The sequence below is a fragment of the Primulina tabacum genome, chromosome 4 (genome assembly GCF_025594145.1).
Source record: "Primulina tabacum isolate GXHZ01 chromosome 4, ASM2559414v2, whole genome shotgun sequence".
In the NCBI taxonomy this organism is placed as follows: domain Eukaryota; kingdom Viridiplantae; phylum Streptophyta; class Magnoliopsida; order Lamiales; family Gesneriaceae; genus Primulina; species Primulina tabacum.
Genome location: NC_134553.1, coordinates 5,376,378 through 5,393,257, shown reverse-complemented (window position 1 = coordinate 5,393,257; position 16,880 = coordinate 5,376,378). Strand labels below are relative to the sequence as shown.

The following is a 16,880-nucleotide window of genomic DNA, read 5'->3' as shown; positions in this document are numbered from 1 at the left end:
TATCAATCTGATAATCTGCAAATATCAATGCAATAAAATAAAGTATGTGATTTTGGAAAACTCAAGTCAAACTTAACTCGAGTTGTGCAATCCCGAATCCACATTTATTTATACCTTTATCTTCACGATCTGATGAAGACGAAGTCTCGTATTCCAATCTGTCCATACCCAGTCTGGCAATGACCATCACATAAATACAAGATCAGTACATAAATCAATTCAAGACATGTTCTGATCAATACTCAAATCAATACATACTCTGATCCATATCTGAACAAGGCACAATCTAATTCATATCAACGATATCGCGATGCAATCGAAATCATTACTGAATCTCACCAATCTAAATCAATGGATGTTTCGACGGCATAATGATACAGTCTCGATAACCCCGTCAATCTCAACATCACAGAGATACTACCAGAATTCATAATCAGTACCAATACAATTCCTAATCTCTATATCGGTACACTTAAGATCAGTAATAACTCAACTCTGATATAAAATCTCAATCAATTCAACTCTGAAAATCATAACAATTGTATAACCAGTCTATTCTTTAATCTAACTTCAATTTTACAATGCCTACTGTAGCAGAAACATCATATCTGATTCATATTCAATTCTGACAATATCATAATTTCAAATCATGTCTAAACGTAACAAAACTTACGTCCAGTTGTAGCCTGCGTTGATAGGAACTCAATACCGAAGTCGGATTCAAAATCAGATAGACGGATTTCTCACAAAAGACGTAAGGATTTTTCACTCTTTCTCTGAAGCTTTCTATACGATTCTTTCCTTCGTTTCCTTGAAGAAATCGTGCATATATATATATATATATACAACAACGTACATGCAATAAGCCAAGTGGCTCGGTGTGCCTACTGCACGTCTCGCGCTCGGGCGGTCATGAATTTCCGCTCGGGCGCTTGCTCGGCGCTCGGGCGGTTAATCTTTACCGCTCGGGCGCGGAAGTTTCTGTCGAGATACTCGGTTGAACATCTCCTGGCGCTCGGGCGGTAATATTCTACCGTTCGGGCGCCAAACATTCTGTCCAACTCATGGTTCATTGGCGCTCGGGCGGTTCTTTTCCACCGCTCGGGCGCGAGATGTTCGGTCCAACATCTTGAGATGTTCGGTTCAACATTTTGGCGTCAGATGTTCGGTCCAACATCTTGGCTTATACTGTAACGATGCCCTGCTTCTTCATTTGAGTTCGTATAACCTCAATCATGTCAATTAATCAACGTCTGATTACAGTAATTACATCTCGGGCCTTACAACCAGTCTCCCCCTCCCGAGTCGAACTGAATCGTAGGTTCAAAGTTCGATTGATTGCGTTGTTCTCGGTTTACAACATGTGAGTTGTGCATTTTCTTCCAGCCCTCCGTCAGTCTCCAAAAAGTTGGAAACAAATCAAATATCAATCATAGCACCGCTTCATCATCACCTCGCCGCCTGCACGCCAGCCCCAACAGCGTGCGTCCGCCCTTGCGCGCCTTCGCCCCCTCGCGCGCTCGCCCCGGCGCCCTCGCCCCTCGCGGCCGAACAGCTTCCCGCGGCGCCACGCCCTCACCGCGCTTGTCCGGCGCCCTGCCGAATCACTCGCCCCCTCGCGCACCACGCTCGCCTGCTCGCCCGGGGCGCCGGCTCGCCCTCACGCCCTCTGCCATGCCTTCGCCCCTAGCGCCTTGCTCGCTTGGCGCCACGCCATGCCACGCCACGCACAGCCTCGCCTGTGCACCCCCCCAGCTACGCCCGCCACTCCAGCTCGCTAGAGCACCAGACTCGCCCCTAGCCCCTCGCATGCCGCTCTCGCCCTCGCCCGGCCGAGCGCTCTGCTCGCCGCGCGCTCGAGCGCCACAGGACAGCTCACCCGCGCCCCGCAGCTCGCCCGCCACTCCGGCTCGCCCGAGCGCCTGTTCGCCCCCGCCACGCCACGCCAGCTCACCCTCACCACGCCAGCTCGCCGAGAGCCTGCTTGCCCGCCACTCGCTTGCCCTCGTGCCACGGGCTCGCCCTCAAGCCCTCGGCCACGCCTTCGCCTCGTCCAATACGTTGAGAAATTTGATATATTCCCCGCGACCTGACCGGGCAGGTCGATCCCCGTAAACTCTGCTCCCCGTAAACATCTTTTGTTATCGACTAACCAAATAAATTTTTCTCTTCCCAAACTCTGCTCCTCTGCTAGGCGATGCCTTAGCAGGAAAATAAAAACTCAACATCTCCACCCTCTAACTCCTCTGCTAGGTGACACCTTAGCAGGAAAAATAAATTTAATTCTTCCTCATCCACTCTTCTCCTCTGCTAGGCGATGCCTTAGCAGGAAAATAAAATCAACACCCCCACCCTCTAACTCCTCTGCTAAGCCAGGGCCTTAGCAGGAAAAATCAAACTCTCACATCATCATCTCATAACTCCTCTGCTAAACCGGGCCTTAGCAGGAAAATAAAATTCAACACCTCCACCCTCTAACTCCTCTGCTAGGCGATGCCTTAGCAGGAAAATAAAATCAACATCTCCACCATCTAACTCCTCTGCTAAGCCGGGCCTTAGCAAGAAAAATCAAACTCTCACATCATCATCTCATAACTCCTCTTCTAAATCGGGCCTTAGCAGGAAAATAAAATTCAACACCTTCACCCTCTAACTCCTCTGCTAGGTGATACCTTAGCAGGAAAATAAAATTTCTCCTCATCCCCAACTCCGCTCACCCCCTAACTCCTCTACTAGGCGACACCTTAGCAGGAAGATAAAGATTCTCGACCCTCACCCTAACTCCTCTGCTAGGTGACGCCATAGCAGGACAATAAAATTCAACGCGTCCACCCTCTAACTCCTCTGCTAGGCGATGCCTTAGCAGGAAAATAAAACTTCTCCTCATCCCCAACTCCGCTCACCCCCTAACTCCTCTGCTAGGCGACACCTTAGCAAGAAGACAAAGATTCTCCACCCTCACCCCTAACTCCTCTGCTAGGTGACGCCTTAGCAGGAAAATAAAATTCAACGCCCCCACCCTCTAACTCCTCTGCTAGGAGATACCTTAGCAGGAAAATAAAAATTTTCTCTTCCACTCTGCTCCTCTCATCGCCGACTCTGCTCCTCTGCCAGGCGATGCCTTAGCAGGAAAATAAATATTCTCCACCTCACCCTCTACTCCTCTGCTAGGCGATGCCTTAGCAGGAAAAATTTAACTTTTCTCCCCCCCACTCTTCTCCTCTGCTAGGCGCAGCCTAAGTAGGTAAAATAAAATTCATATAATCCTCATAATACAAGAACAACCACGAACTTAATATAAGAACTTGGCTTTATTAAATATCAACTGATAACGTAAGACAAATTCAGGAACGAAATACATCAAAAATGAAGTAAAGATATTCTCTAAGGTGGTAAGCGTTCTCATGCCTCTTTAGATCCTTACCCAGCGCATTCTCCAACTTTCCTCTCAGCTCCTCTTGTACCTCCACAGGACAAAGTTACCCATTTTGAAGCTTCTCCGAATGACTCTAACCTGCAAGACTGAGCTCAAGCTTCCATATGAATGCTCGTGACCTCTCTTTTCTTCTTCCTTCACGATTCTTTCATAACAACGACGTGCGACTTTTTGGTCCCTGCACAGGACTCCAACTCCTCTTCTCACAGGAAACTTAAGCTTCTGATAATAACTGGAAGCTACTGCTCTAAAATCCTTCAGGGCTGGTCGTCCTAGAATTCCACTATACGCTGACTGGGTATCTACTACAGTGAAGGCTATCACCTTTGTTACCCGCCGAGGATCAGTCCCCAAGGATAGGGGAAGAACAATCTGACCTAAAGGCAAGATGACGTGTTCTGCAAACCCATACAGCGGGGTGGATACCGGCTCAAACTCAAATCCTCTCATCTTCATTTGATCCAACGTGCTCTTGAACAAGACGTTCACGGAGCTTTCATTATCAATAAATATTCTCGACACATCATAATTGGCAATGGTGGTCGCTACCACCAAGGCATCGTTATGTGGAGTCACAACGCCTCGGAGGTCTTCCGGCCCAAAGCTGATGACGAGGTCTCGTGGTAAGTCTGCACCCTAGATATCTCAAAGTTCTCCAACCTTCTCCCATGTGCCTTCCGAGCTCGCCCAGAGTCTCCATCAGTAGCACCCCCCGAGATCATATGAATCATTCCTCTCGTAGGGTGGTTATCCTCATTCATTCCCCTCCTCGGTTCCACGAGCTCCTGAGGGACATCTTGACATCCACCTTCCCCTCTCTGCTCACCCATCCTCTGATTTATCCATGGAGGGCCTTGACCACGCCTAGGGGGCGAGCGAGACCTTTGTCGACTCCTTAATGAGGATCCTTCTCGTCTATCCTGTGAAGACAATCTAGCACTGTACCCAACCCTTCGCGACTTCTCCCACCTCCCCGCGGGCTCCCTCACCTCCATCACCTCGTCCCGACTCCTATCTAGGGGAACATGGGATGAGAATTGTCTTCTACTACTAGTTCTGTCTTCCTCTCTTTCCCCCGCACCCCCCTTCCTTCCTCCTTTCTCCGCTCCCTCAATTCTACTTCCTCCGGGCCGGCTCTCCATCCTTCTGTACCGTTGGGCATCTTCCAAGTTTACATATTTCTCAGCTCGAGCCAACAGATCATCATAGCTCAATGGAGGCTTCTTGACCAGCGACTTGAAAAACTCCCCTCCCCTCAGTCCTTGTGTGAAGGCACTTATCATGATGTCAGGGGTAGCCGCTGGTATTTCCAGCGCTGCACTGTTGAAACGCTGGAAAAATTCTCGCAAAGTTTCATTCTCTTGTTGTTTCATCACGAACAAGCTCAAATAATTTTTCTGGTGCTTCTTGCTGCTGGCAAATCTGTGCAAGAAAGCTGTAGCAAAATCGTCAAAAGACTGTATGGAGTTGGACTGCAGGGTATTAAACCATTGCTGGGCTGACCTCACCAACGTGCCCAGGAACACCCTGCACCTGACTCCATCTGAATATTGATGTAACAGGGCCGCATTCTCAAATCTCCCCAAGTGTTCATCGGGGTCAGTATGTCAATCGTACTCTCCCACATTCGACTGTCGAAAATTTGGAGGAAGCCCTTCTTCTAAAATGGTTAGTGAAAAAGGACTTCCTCTCTTGGGTGCCGGCGCTCTGCTTCCCAACTGCTCCCTCAACCTCCGTATCTCATTCCACATCTCTTCTATCTCACTAACTTCCCTACCTTGGAGTGGATGCGTCTCTTCAACCCGGCTCTGGTGGCCCTCCACATCCTCCTCTTGCTCCTGGCGAGCGGTCTGCTCTTCTGCAAACATAGACTCTTGATTCCTCTTCATTACCTCATCCACTGTCCGAGTGATAAATTGACACAACTGCTCCAGGGTCAAGTTCCCCACATTTTCATTAGGACGGGGTTGCTCGACCCTGTTCTCTTGACGATGTTGTTCTGTTCTCGCCTCCTGATGGGGTTGTTCCTGCCTTGCCTCAGCATGAGACTGTTCGGGTCCCCTCTGAGGACGCGACGATGCTGAGGTAGCTCTTCTACTCCCTCTCTTCCCTACCATCTCTACGTCTCAACTCAAATGTTCCCACAGACGGCGCCAAGTGATACTCACGGGAAATTTAGGGTCCGATCCACGCAAGCGTCACTAATCCAGACACGGGCTCCAAAATTACCCTGGGCCTGAAATCACAAAGAAGACCGTTAGGAGGGGGCCAGGAGGGTGTCCTGGCGTAGCCCCTCCGACGCTCAAGTCAGAGACTGAGGATATATGAGGGGAGCAGCTAAGGGCGCTGCTGAAAACAATATAGTGAATCCAATAATCATACGCTCCAACCTGGTATTTATAGGAGAATACCTGGGCTTGTCATGGGCCATTCAGCTGTGGGCCTTAATGATTGGCCGGGAATTTGGGCCGGATCTTGATGGGTTCATCCCTGGGTATCAAATATATATAATTTTTAAAACAGACTATGATACCAAAGTTAGTTATTCTAAGTATCTCAAACGTAATAAAATAGTATAGATAATATCATATGAAGCATTGCAATTTATTTTAGCAGTGTCTGAGCGGTTAAAGTTGACTTTTTACTTAGTTAAGTTGCATATATAACGGTTAAGTAAAAATCATTTATATTTAATCACCCATATAGACAAACGGGTTAGTTGCTCGGGCCGATCCAACTTTCCAGTGGGTTGATAAATTTATTTAGCCATATCCCCTTATTTTCAGTGGCGAGGCGGACTGATTTAGTAGACCTAATCAATTTTATGTGTAATTTGGACAGATCGACACGCCATTTTGGTGCGACGGTTTGATTCGACTAGTCTAACCTATTGGCGACTCTAGTGATAGATAAATCATTTACAAGTTCAATGATTTAATTCAATTAATATTAATATTATATATAAGGCAGTATAGATCGATTAGATGAGTATAACCCATATTGACATATCTAATGTTGGATAAATCATGTGACAAGTTCAGTCTTTTAATGCAACTAATATTAATATTATATATAATAGAAAACAATATTTATTAATTTAATTAATTTTTTTCTATAAATATTCTTATGAAACCTCTCACGGCCCAGTCCACTTGTGATATTGTCCGCTTTGGCCCGAGGACCTCACGGACTTTAAAACGCGTCACAAGGGGTTGCTACTCGCTCATTTAAATGCCCAGCATCTCTCCCGTTGTTTAGCGATGTGGGATTTCGCCTAGGGGCGCGTTTTAAAGCCGCGAGGCCCTCGGGCCAAAGCGGACAATATCACAAGTGGGCTGAGCCGTGACATTTGGTATCAGAGCAACTCCGCGTGAGTTTGGGATGGTGGGGCAAACCTCAGCGAGGACGCTGAGTCCCGAAGGGGGGGTGAGAGGGCCCCTAGGTGAAATCCTACATCGGCTAAACAACGGGAGAGATGCTGGGCATTTAAATGAGCGAGTAGCAACCCTTTGTGGCGCGTTTTAAAGCCGTGAGGCCCTCGGGCCAAATCGGACAATATCACAAGTGGCCGGGCCGTGACAAAACCGGTGACAAGTACATTATGCTCATGTATGCAATAGATACTATGTTTTTTTATGTTGGGATATAATGTTTTTCGGGTTTTTCTTTAAGTCAAAAATTATAGTTGTTAATTAATGGATATTTTTATTTTTGTATACTCGTGACAGTGCAGTGTGCACCTACTTTTGTACTAAGGAGCCATACTGTTAAGATCGTTAGTCCGATGAGGTGCGTGTTTATCTGCTGGTGATGTCTCGTATCTCTTATAGATCAGTCTTACATTTTTCTTATCACCGATCCTGTCTCCGACAGAGATAATATTACATGTTAAAATTTGGCGTCATGTTTTTATGGCTCGTCTAACCAATTAGATCAATCAGCGTAACGTCAGTAATTTGACACATGATAACTTCTCATAAGGTCGTACATCTCACTATTATTATCACACATGCATGTTTAACCCAACATTTTATACAAAATTTCGAGGAATTTGGAATATAGAAAAATTTTTTATATTTTGGTCAATAGTTTCGGTTTACAAGGAGTTGATATAACTAAAATTTTACAAATCGATAAAAAAAATTCTGGAAAAAGTTAAATTATATATATCATTAACAAAAGTAAAAAAATTAAAATTATAATATTTTAAGTGATCAAAATTTGAACTTTAATATATAATATTTATATATTATTTAAAATGGATACATAATTTTGTACGCTTAGAATAAATAATTATCATTTATAATATATTATAAAATTTGAACGTTTTAATGTGTTATATGTCATTTTGGCTGTTTAAATCAATATCATATTTATTTTTTCAAGAGTTATTTTTTATTCCAAGATGCCATCTCTATATAATATTATGCATAATTTGGTATACATGATAGGATAAACATGTGATGATAGGATAAACATGTGATATATAATATAAGGATAAGTTAAGGATAAATAAGATGTAGGATATTATATTTAATGTTTGGTATGATTTTAATAAAAGTGATTAAATTTATATATTAGATTGTAATGACAAAATTAATCTTATCATAATAAATTTTATAATTTCAAAGTTGTTGCTTGAGTTCATATTTTTTTAGCTGTTCATGCGCCGATAGTGCTTGCATGATTTATTTATTTTTACCTAATTATATATATATTATATAATATGATAATTGAGCCTTTTATTTTGTGAGTCAAGTCAAATATCAATTTTTAAGGTTAATCGGGTGATACTAATAATTTTAATGAGATTTATAAAAATTATTTATATAACTATCTCGAATTCATTTATATAATTATCATATTAAATAATAAATAAAAATATTTATTTGATTTTAATTTCTACCTACTATCATATATTTATAAAAATCATTTATAAATTGAAGGTAATTAAGTATTTGTAGTGTATTTTTCATTAAATTAAAATTATCACACCTAATAGAAGAGACATTTTATCCTTCTAAAAAATTATTTATCAAGGGATCATGTGCTTTTTAAAAAGGTACCAAACATGGGATAAAATATCATGGGCTTTTTAAAAAGGATATCAAACATGAGAATAAAGAGGATTATTTATCAATCCTTCTGTTATTCCATGTATCAAAATATGCTTTATAATATAGTATGATAATATATTTCATACGCTCTTACAATACAATTTTTACTAATTTTAACCCTTTTATAATTATTTTAAAAATATGTTACTGAATTTAGTGAAACGTGGATAAATTGTAATCCCGGCCGTCCATCGACTACGTGAGATCACAGGATATCTGAGCCGTCAAATTAAATTATTTTATATAATTCACTGACTTGAGCATCCGACATGGCATAAAACTGGATTTAAAATCCGGATTTGAAATCCGGAATAAATGCCTGGCTCCAAATGTGAACCCCACCACGCTTACGTTGATACGAGAAAAACTAAACAGAGGAATTACGGACAGATGACAAGCGAGCTTCGAATGTTTTGAAAGCGAGCTTCGAATTCTCTGTAAGTTCTGCCTTTCCATGTTAGCTTCTCTCTCTTTTTTTCTCCATTTCTACAAATTTTATTGCGTCTCCTCGCTGTTCCTTTCTGAATTTGACTTAAACTAGGGCAGTTTTAGTTAGGGTTTGTGCTCAAGTCGAGGAATTTGATTTTTTGTTGCTGTTTGATTCATTTTTGCTGTAGGTGATCTGATTTCCTCTTTGTTTGGGCGAATTTGTGGGTTTTTTCTTGGCATGCAAACTAGCCGTGTGTAATGTTTGTTATTTCTACTGTGTTTGCGGGATGCACATTTTTAGACGATTTATAGTTCAATTGTGCATATGATATTTTTCCCTATTTATATGTTTCAGCTAATTATCTGAATTTTTTCTTACTGTACGTGCTTTGAGTTACAGTGTTAAATACTGATAATGACGTTCATCCTCTTTCTTTTGTTGGGTTTTTCTTTTGTACGTTCATAATTTGTTTGCTATGGTAGTTCCTCAGAATATTGTTTATGAATTTTGGTGCTGCTTTAGTTTTTGTTCAGCAAAAAAGAGGTTTTTCGAGAGGTCATCGACTTTTTCTATAACCTGTAATGGGAGATAAAGATGCTGAGTCGGTGGCAAATGGGAACGTTGAGATGGAGGAAAAGACAGAGCCTGTGATGGAGAAGACAGAGGAACGTAATGATGGAGCAACAGAAATGGTAGAAGAAAACAAGGTTGCCGAGGAAGTCGAGAATAACAATATTGACAAAGAAAAGGTGAATGCTAGCGAGGAAACCGAAGAGAAGGCGAAAAAGTGAACATGTAGTGAAAGAAGGGGGAAAAGATGAAAGAATGGAAGAGATCCAAAGAAGAAGAAGAAAAGCAGCAAGTTGCAGAAGAAAATGTGGACATGGAGATTGGGGAAATGAATCATGGCCCTAGTGAGAAAAATGAGGCTGATGATAAGGTTGAGGACAAGGTGGATGGAGTGGGAGAAGAGGAAAAGCTGAAAGAATCTAAAGAGGAGAGGGGCCGAAAGAATCGTCTGAGAACAAAGAGTGGTGATGACAAAAAAGAAAGAAGTGTGAAACAGGAAACAGAAGACAAGGAATCATACGCCCAGAGGGAGAAAAAAACTAAAGAAACTAAAACCTCGACGGATAAAAAAGAGGAGCAGAAAACCCCCGTGGCTCTCACAATTGATCGGCCTGTTCGTGAAAGGAAATCAGTTGAGAGACTTGTGGCCATTATTGAGCAGGACGCTGCTAAGGAGTTCAAAGTTGAAAAGGTGTATCCATTTAGTTTGCACTTTGTTGTTTGCATCCTCTCTGTAAAATTCACTTCTTTATAGTATGAAATTCAATGATAATGAAGATTCACTCTTTGATACCTTGGTGTTTGTTTGCAGGGACGTGGAACTGCACTGAAAGACATCCCAAATGGTATTCATTTTACTAATTTTATTGCTTGTGCTAAATGTATGTATGTACTTCACATATGATTCCATGCCTAAAGATTTTCGGCGTGGGTTGTGATGTTGCGAAGCTGTTATGTTTTGTTCTTTCTTTTTATTCTTCTCATTTGAATTTCATGGTGAGCAAAGCTAATCATTGCAGCATCAAATTAATGCTTGTGTTAAGACATTAGGATGGTTGCGGGCCTCAATGTTTAGTGTGCGCTCAACAAAGCTGGATCACTTAAAAATTTACGATTCTTTGTTATTGTAGCTTAATTTTTCTTTGTATAAGGTAGTTATGCGAGTCTTGTGAGTCTCTTTTTACCTTGTCAGATGTGTTGCATATGTATGTTTAACTAACCTTTTACTTTTTCCATTGCATAACAATGTTGGGGTTTAATGGGTTGCATGTAGACAGTCTTTAGTTTTATGAGCATTTACACTTGTTGTAAAGTCTTACTTCCTTTTTTGCATGTGAATTTTAGCTTCTCTTCTATTTTAGTCAGCAAGCTACAAATTTATTAGTTTAATGATGCAGGAAAAAGTCTTCGTCTTGTGTTAAAGTTTTAGCCTTGCGTCTGTTTGCTGATTCATGTTTCACCATCTGTTCTTGAATTTTTTTGGATAATGCTTTACCTTGGAATCTATTGCCCCCACCCCCATTACTCACCCGAAATTACTTTGACTGCTCGGCAAATTAACGCCTCTGGAAGGGCCTTGTCATTTCTCAACAAAAAAGGGCTTGTTCCTTCCAAAGAGTACAGTTCATTCAATGATTTTTAGTGTTTTAAGGCTAAATTTGAGGATTTTGGACCTAATAATTATGGGTTTTAGAATGCTTCCCGAGAATAGTGAATCTCATATTCCCATATCAGAAATTTCTTGCCTTGAGTTTTACCCAGCATTGCAAGGATTGGTTGCTTGTTTTCTCCTTTATAGGTTTTAGAATGCTTTTGAAAAAAAATCATGGATTTGGACTATTCCAACCAAATATGACGTGGTCTGCGTCTCATATCTACTCTCCATGACCAGATGAGATGATAAGCCTTATGCTTGTATATTTTAATCACATAACCAAATGTGTGCATTGAAGATTTTTTTCTGTGAATTTTAGATCCTAGGTTTCCGTTTATGATTTTCAGACAATATAACATTTTTAACAAAAAAGATGGTTTTGAATTTTGAATTCCCATGTTGTTATATGCATTTCATGAATTCCATTTTCATATCCATAATAGTAACCCTGGTGAGATTTGGCATTTCTCCAAAGTGCTCGTTGGAGAGTTGGTCACTAGTGACAGAAATCATGACTTGTTATGATATTCGATCTCCCTGTTCGACAGATTTTCTGTGCGCACACGCACAAGCATGCATGCTGCATGGTCCTGCGTGTAAAATCGAGTTTCTATTCCACGAATAAAAAAAATGTGTGTGTGCTAGGTATCTTTTATGTCTTTTTGATCTTGCTGTTGGGTGTTAAAGTTTTAGATCTTACTCTTATTGCGGCAACACAAATTCTTGTTCCTTGAAATATAGGTATTGAAAATTTGGTTAGAATTGTGATTTTCACTAAAATTAACTTGATCGATGTTTGTCTTGTTTTTAATATTGTCCTAAACTGCGGTCATATAAATTGATTTGCTGTTGTTTATGAAGTTTAAACTGTATTAGTTGTTACAGTGGCTTACAAGTTGTCTAGGAAGAAGAGTGATGATACCTTCAAATTGCTGCATACAATTCTTTTTGGAAGGAGAGGAAAGGTGATGCTTCTGTCCTAGGACTTTTGGTCGAGCTTCATATCAGATTGTTTTAAAAGTGTTTTTTCACATGACAATATCACATGGCTTATATTCGACTCCACGTTCATGTAGTCGACATTCTCTTTCCATTGTGTAATGGCCCATTGGACTTGTAACACAGAATTTGAATGCGTGCTTTTTTTCCCCAGTAGCTCTTTAAATTCCATGGAAGTATAATTAGTGAGTGATTGTATTATGAATAATGCATTCTGAACTTCTCGGTGCACGAAACATAAGACCTAAAATAGGAGGTCATGAAAAGCTTTATTCCACTTTTCAACGTCATGAATCCCCAAGCTAACATGGAACGATCTGTCGTGGGATGATAATGTTTTTTAGTTACTGGAATCAATTTTTAACTCTTGTGAGACATCTTTCTTTAAACATATTTTGGTTTTTTTGGGTAAGTTAGCGCTGAAATTTATATAAGTCCTGCAAATTGTCATGAAATGCAAATTGTGATGAAATTATCAGTGAATATTATACTCTTAGTGCATCCATCTGGTTATCTTTAATATGTCAATCTGTTGTTGTCTGCTATTTCTTCTTTCTTTTGTTGGTAAGTTGAGATGTCTTTTTTTCATTATGACCTCTAGGCAGCTCAAGTGAAGAACAATATATCAAGATTCTCTGGGTTCGCTTGGCATGATGATGAGGTAAAGTAGAACTTTGAATAAGTTACCGATCAATTGGATACTATGATTTGGCTCTTCAGAAAACCTTTTCAACATATTAAGTTAACAATGTCTCAGGAAAAGCAAACTCTAAAACTTAAAGAGAAACTTGACAAGATTTTCAAAGATAAACTAGCTGACTTTTGTGACGTCCTTGATATACCAATATCGGCTACAATAAGGAAGGTATGTTATTTCTAATGAAAAGTTCATGATCATCTTCGTCTTTGTTTTGTTTCAAGAATTAATGTTTGAATTATATATTTTGCATTCAGGAAGATATCATTTCAAAGTTGATAGAGTTTTTGGTGGCACCTCATGCAACCACCACTGAGTTGCTTGCTGAAAAAGAACTGGTTTCACCCCAAGTTCAATTTTTAGTTTGACTGCATTATTAAATTATTGTCCCGTTCGACTTATGGATGTTTTTTTGTGTATTGTGTATGCTGATCAGTCAAGCAAGGGGAAAAAAAGAAAGAGAGAGAGCAAATCAGCATCTAGGAGTATCACTCCTTCAGAAGGCTCAGCTAAGGTACATTGTTCTAAATGCATGAAATTTCTATAGTAAGTTGTTGTGGCTACTTATTTGTTTTCTTGATGCATATTAGCCCTATTTTCATACGTGAGTATGGAGTCGGTTTTTATTTTTCGCCTCCAAGTTAGAAACATGAATGATTTTGGGCTTGAGGTCGGCTCGATCAGAAATTCGAATTCAAGATCAATTCATTTGGTTTGAACTTAATTATCAAACTCCATAAGTAAGTCCTCAAATTTGAGCTCGTTGTCATGGGCTGACAATTTCGTCGTGCAAGACGCAATGATTTTGGCAAAGGAAGCTGTCAAAGAGGCTTTGTGGCATCCAGAACCTTCTCGAGGGCTCTGACACTCTCTTGAAGGCAAGTGAATGTTCTGGACAAGTTGAGAAGGACCTTGATGGATCTAGGTTCATGCGGAATGACCTAAAACAATGTGGACATGACTCGAACATTCTAGGCTCGTGAGTAATGACCTAAAATGTTGTTGAAGGGGTTGGGTCTAGAAGCTTTCGGGGCTATCTAGCAAAATGTGGAGAATTCAACGACGGTCTAGACTATTCCATGACACTCATGTATTGTGTAACATGTAAATGCATAGGAAGTTCTAGTATATTCTATTATAAAGTAGTGTGGAGTGTTCTAGATGCTAGAACGTTCTAGATAGGCTAGGGAACTTGTATATATATAGGTGTAGGATCTCATTTGTAAGGAACCGATTGAAGAATTCAATCAATTAATTATTAGCTCAACTAAGAATTGCATTTTCTCTATACTATTTCTCCAAGCTACTTGTGCTTATTTATGCATTTAACCACCAAGATCACTTTTTAATGCCGCTTTGCTAGTATTCGCAGGGGAGAGTCGAGGGGGAAAGGCCGCACGTGTACTTATAAGGGCCTAAGTCTGTGACATCGTGCTCGTCTAATTTAGCATATTTGTAGGATATGATTAAGATATTAAAGCTCATGATCGGCCACAAGCTATAGAGCAAAATAATCCAGGTCAAATTCCGGTAAAAAAAATATTCGAACAAGTTCGATTTCAGTTTGAGTTTGACAATTTCAAATTCAAATTGAATTTTATTCGAGCTGACTTGAAAAGCTCTCGCGAACCTAAATTCGTATAAACCCTAGATTAGCGCAACATATGATGATTTGGATTGACAGTCGATGTTAAGTTTCTTTTGTGTTTTCTAATGTGTTGTGGTGTTGCATGTAAGTATCATAAAGAATTTGAAGTTCAAGTATTCCACTTCTACCTAAATCCCTTGGTTCTTACTGAGAGAGAGAGAATATACAATCTGATAATATATATGTGCATACGCCGTTGTGCTTTTCAATTGGAAGTTCCTCTATGAAAGTAGATTGAAGAAACAAGATCGCATCAAGCAATATACCTATTGACTCTTATGGCTGTGAATAAGTTCTTGGTGTAACTACAAGATTCATCTTTCTCATATACAGAATCAGAAGAAAACCAAGGGTACACCAAAAAAGGATAGCGTACCTAAACCCGAAGATGAATCAGAAAAAGATGAGGAAACACATGATGAGGATGATAAAAGTAATGGTGAGAAATCTGAACCTGCTGAACGTGAACAGAAGGCAAATGAATCTGATAGAGACAAAAGAAAAAAGAAACAGGGATCAGCAAAGTCCTCTGCAAAGAAGGGAACTGTCGAAAAAGCCAAAACCAAGAAAGCAACAATCTCTAAAGAGGACAGCCTTCCACCAAAGAAAGAACCTCCAAAATCACCACCAAGTCGCCCAAAAAACAAGAAGGATACGAGTACAAAGAGGTCTTCTGCTAAGAAGAAAGATGAATCGATCAAGGAAAACACATCCAGTCCTAAGAAAACTTCATCTAGTGTTAGCCCTGGTGAGTATTGGTAATTCCAAGTTGATAAATTGTTTGTTGTTAAAAAGTCGTGAATGCGTTGTTTTGTTTTTCTGTCGATTCCCTACTACTACTACTACTACTACCGAAAATAATTCTTTTTACTTTTGTTTTGTTGATGTGGGATTAAGGGAAGAAAATACTAAAAGTGAAAGACAATCTCAGGGAGGAGAAATTAAAGCCAAGTGACAACGAACTTAGGAATGCGGTTTGTGAAATTCTCAAAGAGGTCGACTTCAATACAGTAAGTATTATAAGTTCTTGTAATCAATGTGTTTTGGTTGTTAAGTGAGGAAGATAGATGGCCTGTTTTCACACTTTCATACTCTCAAATTGGGTTTATTGTCTAAGTTAAGTAGACGCCACGTATTTTTATGTCGTCTCCAATTGTTTGGGATATTTACTTTGGTCTTATGTGTTCTCACTAGGCATTAATGTGTTTTCTATGATATGGTTCTATCGTGTCTATTGCTGACTCCGAATTCATTACAGGAGTTATGAGTCTTTGACTTTTAGCTTCTCTCTTGACCTCAGGTCTAAGTTGTGAGAAGTGACATCAACCCGTTTTCTTGCAGTTTTACATTATTTAGGAGATTACTTGTCCTTTTCATTCTCCTGATAACGTACCCAACTTATTTTATTTAATTTTACAGGCTACCTTCACCGACATTCTGAAGCTGCTTGGTAAGCTCCCATGTGCCCTTTAAAATCTCGGAGGACTTAGAACTGACCTGCCCCATTTTCCTCTCCTTTCCAAGTTTTGTTCCCCTACCTGGTTCCAAACCAACAGAGATTGCCGTCGCGTAATTCAGGAAACTCAAATTCTCTACTATTTACTGGGGAAAGTGCAGGCTCCTTGTTATGGGTCCTAATTTTACTGCTTTATTTCTGCTCTAGCAAAGAAAGACTTACGGCTTGTGCCAGACTATTTGGCTGCTGTAGAAAGGGGAACATATATTTGATTTCTTGTTTTCCATGATGTTTAAATTCATTTACAACCTGATTTTTTTTGCTTTTAATGATAAATTATCCTCGTTTCAGACAAGAGATTCAATAAAGATCTGATGGCTAGAAAACCATCGATAAAGCTTATGATTCAGGATGAGCTTACCAAAATTGCTGATGCTGAAGAGGGTGATGAGGAAAAGGATGAAGATGGTGTTGTCAAGGATGGGAGCAACCCTTCTAGCCAACGTGTTAAGGCCTGACAACTCAGCAGAAACTGGTTGTACACTATACCCAAACTCGCCTCGTTCTTTTCCTCTCAATTTACGTGGACAGTGCTACTTTCTTCGAGTCGTAACATCTGTAGTTTTACTGTTATTGTGATTAACTGGCACCCTTGTTCACTAGGGATGCATAGAATTAGTTGCAGGTGCACGCTGATAAAAGTCAGTAGATTCTCTCTGATATCTTGAGCGATGAATATGAGACTACTGCGATCCCAAACTGTTGTAAGATAACATAGTTGATTGTAGGATCTAGATTTTAATATTTGCTGTGTGTTTCAATTATTTATGTCAAGCAAATGTTTTAATTATATGATAATTTAGTTTTTCATGA

General features: G+C 40.1%; 1 protein-coding gene across 4 annotated transcripts; it reads left to right on the top strand.

Moving 5' to 3' along the window:
• The first annotated feature begins 8,839 nt into the window (after nucleotides 1–8,839).
• On the top strand, nucleotides 8,840–16,880 carry LOC142542744 (DEK domain-containing chromatin-associated protein 4-like). 4 transcript variants are annotated; one of them, XM_075649556.1, is made up of 12 exons: nucleotides 8,840–8,990; nucleotides 9,506–10,244; nucleotides 10,365–10,398; nucleotides 12,093–12,172; nucleotides 12,808–12,867; nucleotides 12,964–13,071; nucleotides 13,161–13,241; nucleotides 13,340–13,417; nucleotides 14,885–15,299; nucleotides 15,449–15,561; nucleotides 15,971–16,001; nucleotides 16,359–16,880. In XM_075649556.1, exons 2-12 carry the CDS (start codon nucleotides 9,801–9,803, stop codon nucleotides 16,523–16,525), a joined length of 1,611 nt encoding a protein of 536 aa, XP_075505671.1. In that variant the 5' UTR covers nucleotides 8,840–8,990; nucleotides 9,506–9,800; the 3' UTR covers nucleotides 16,526–16,880. The 4 variants fall into 4 exon arrangements, with proteins under 4 accessions (XP_075505671.1, XP_075505668.1, XP_075505670.1 ...); XM_075649553.1 differs by having other exon boundaries at nucleotides 12,084–12,172; XM_075649555.1 differs by having other exon boundaries at nucleotides 8,841–8,990; nucleotides 9,517–10,244; nucleotides 12,084–12,172.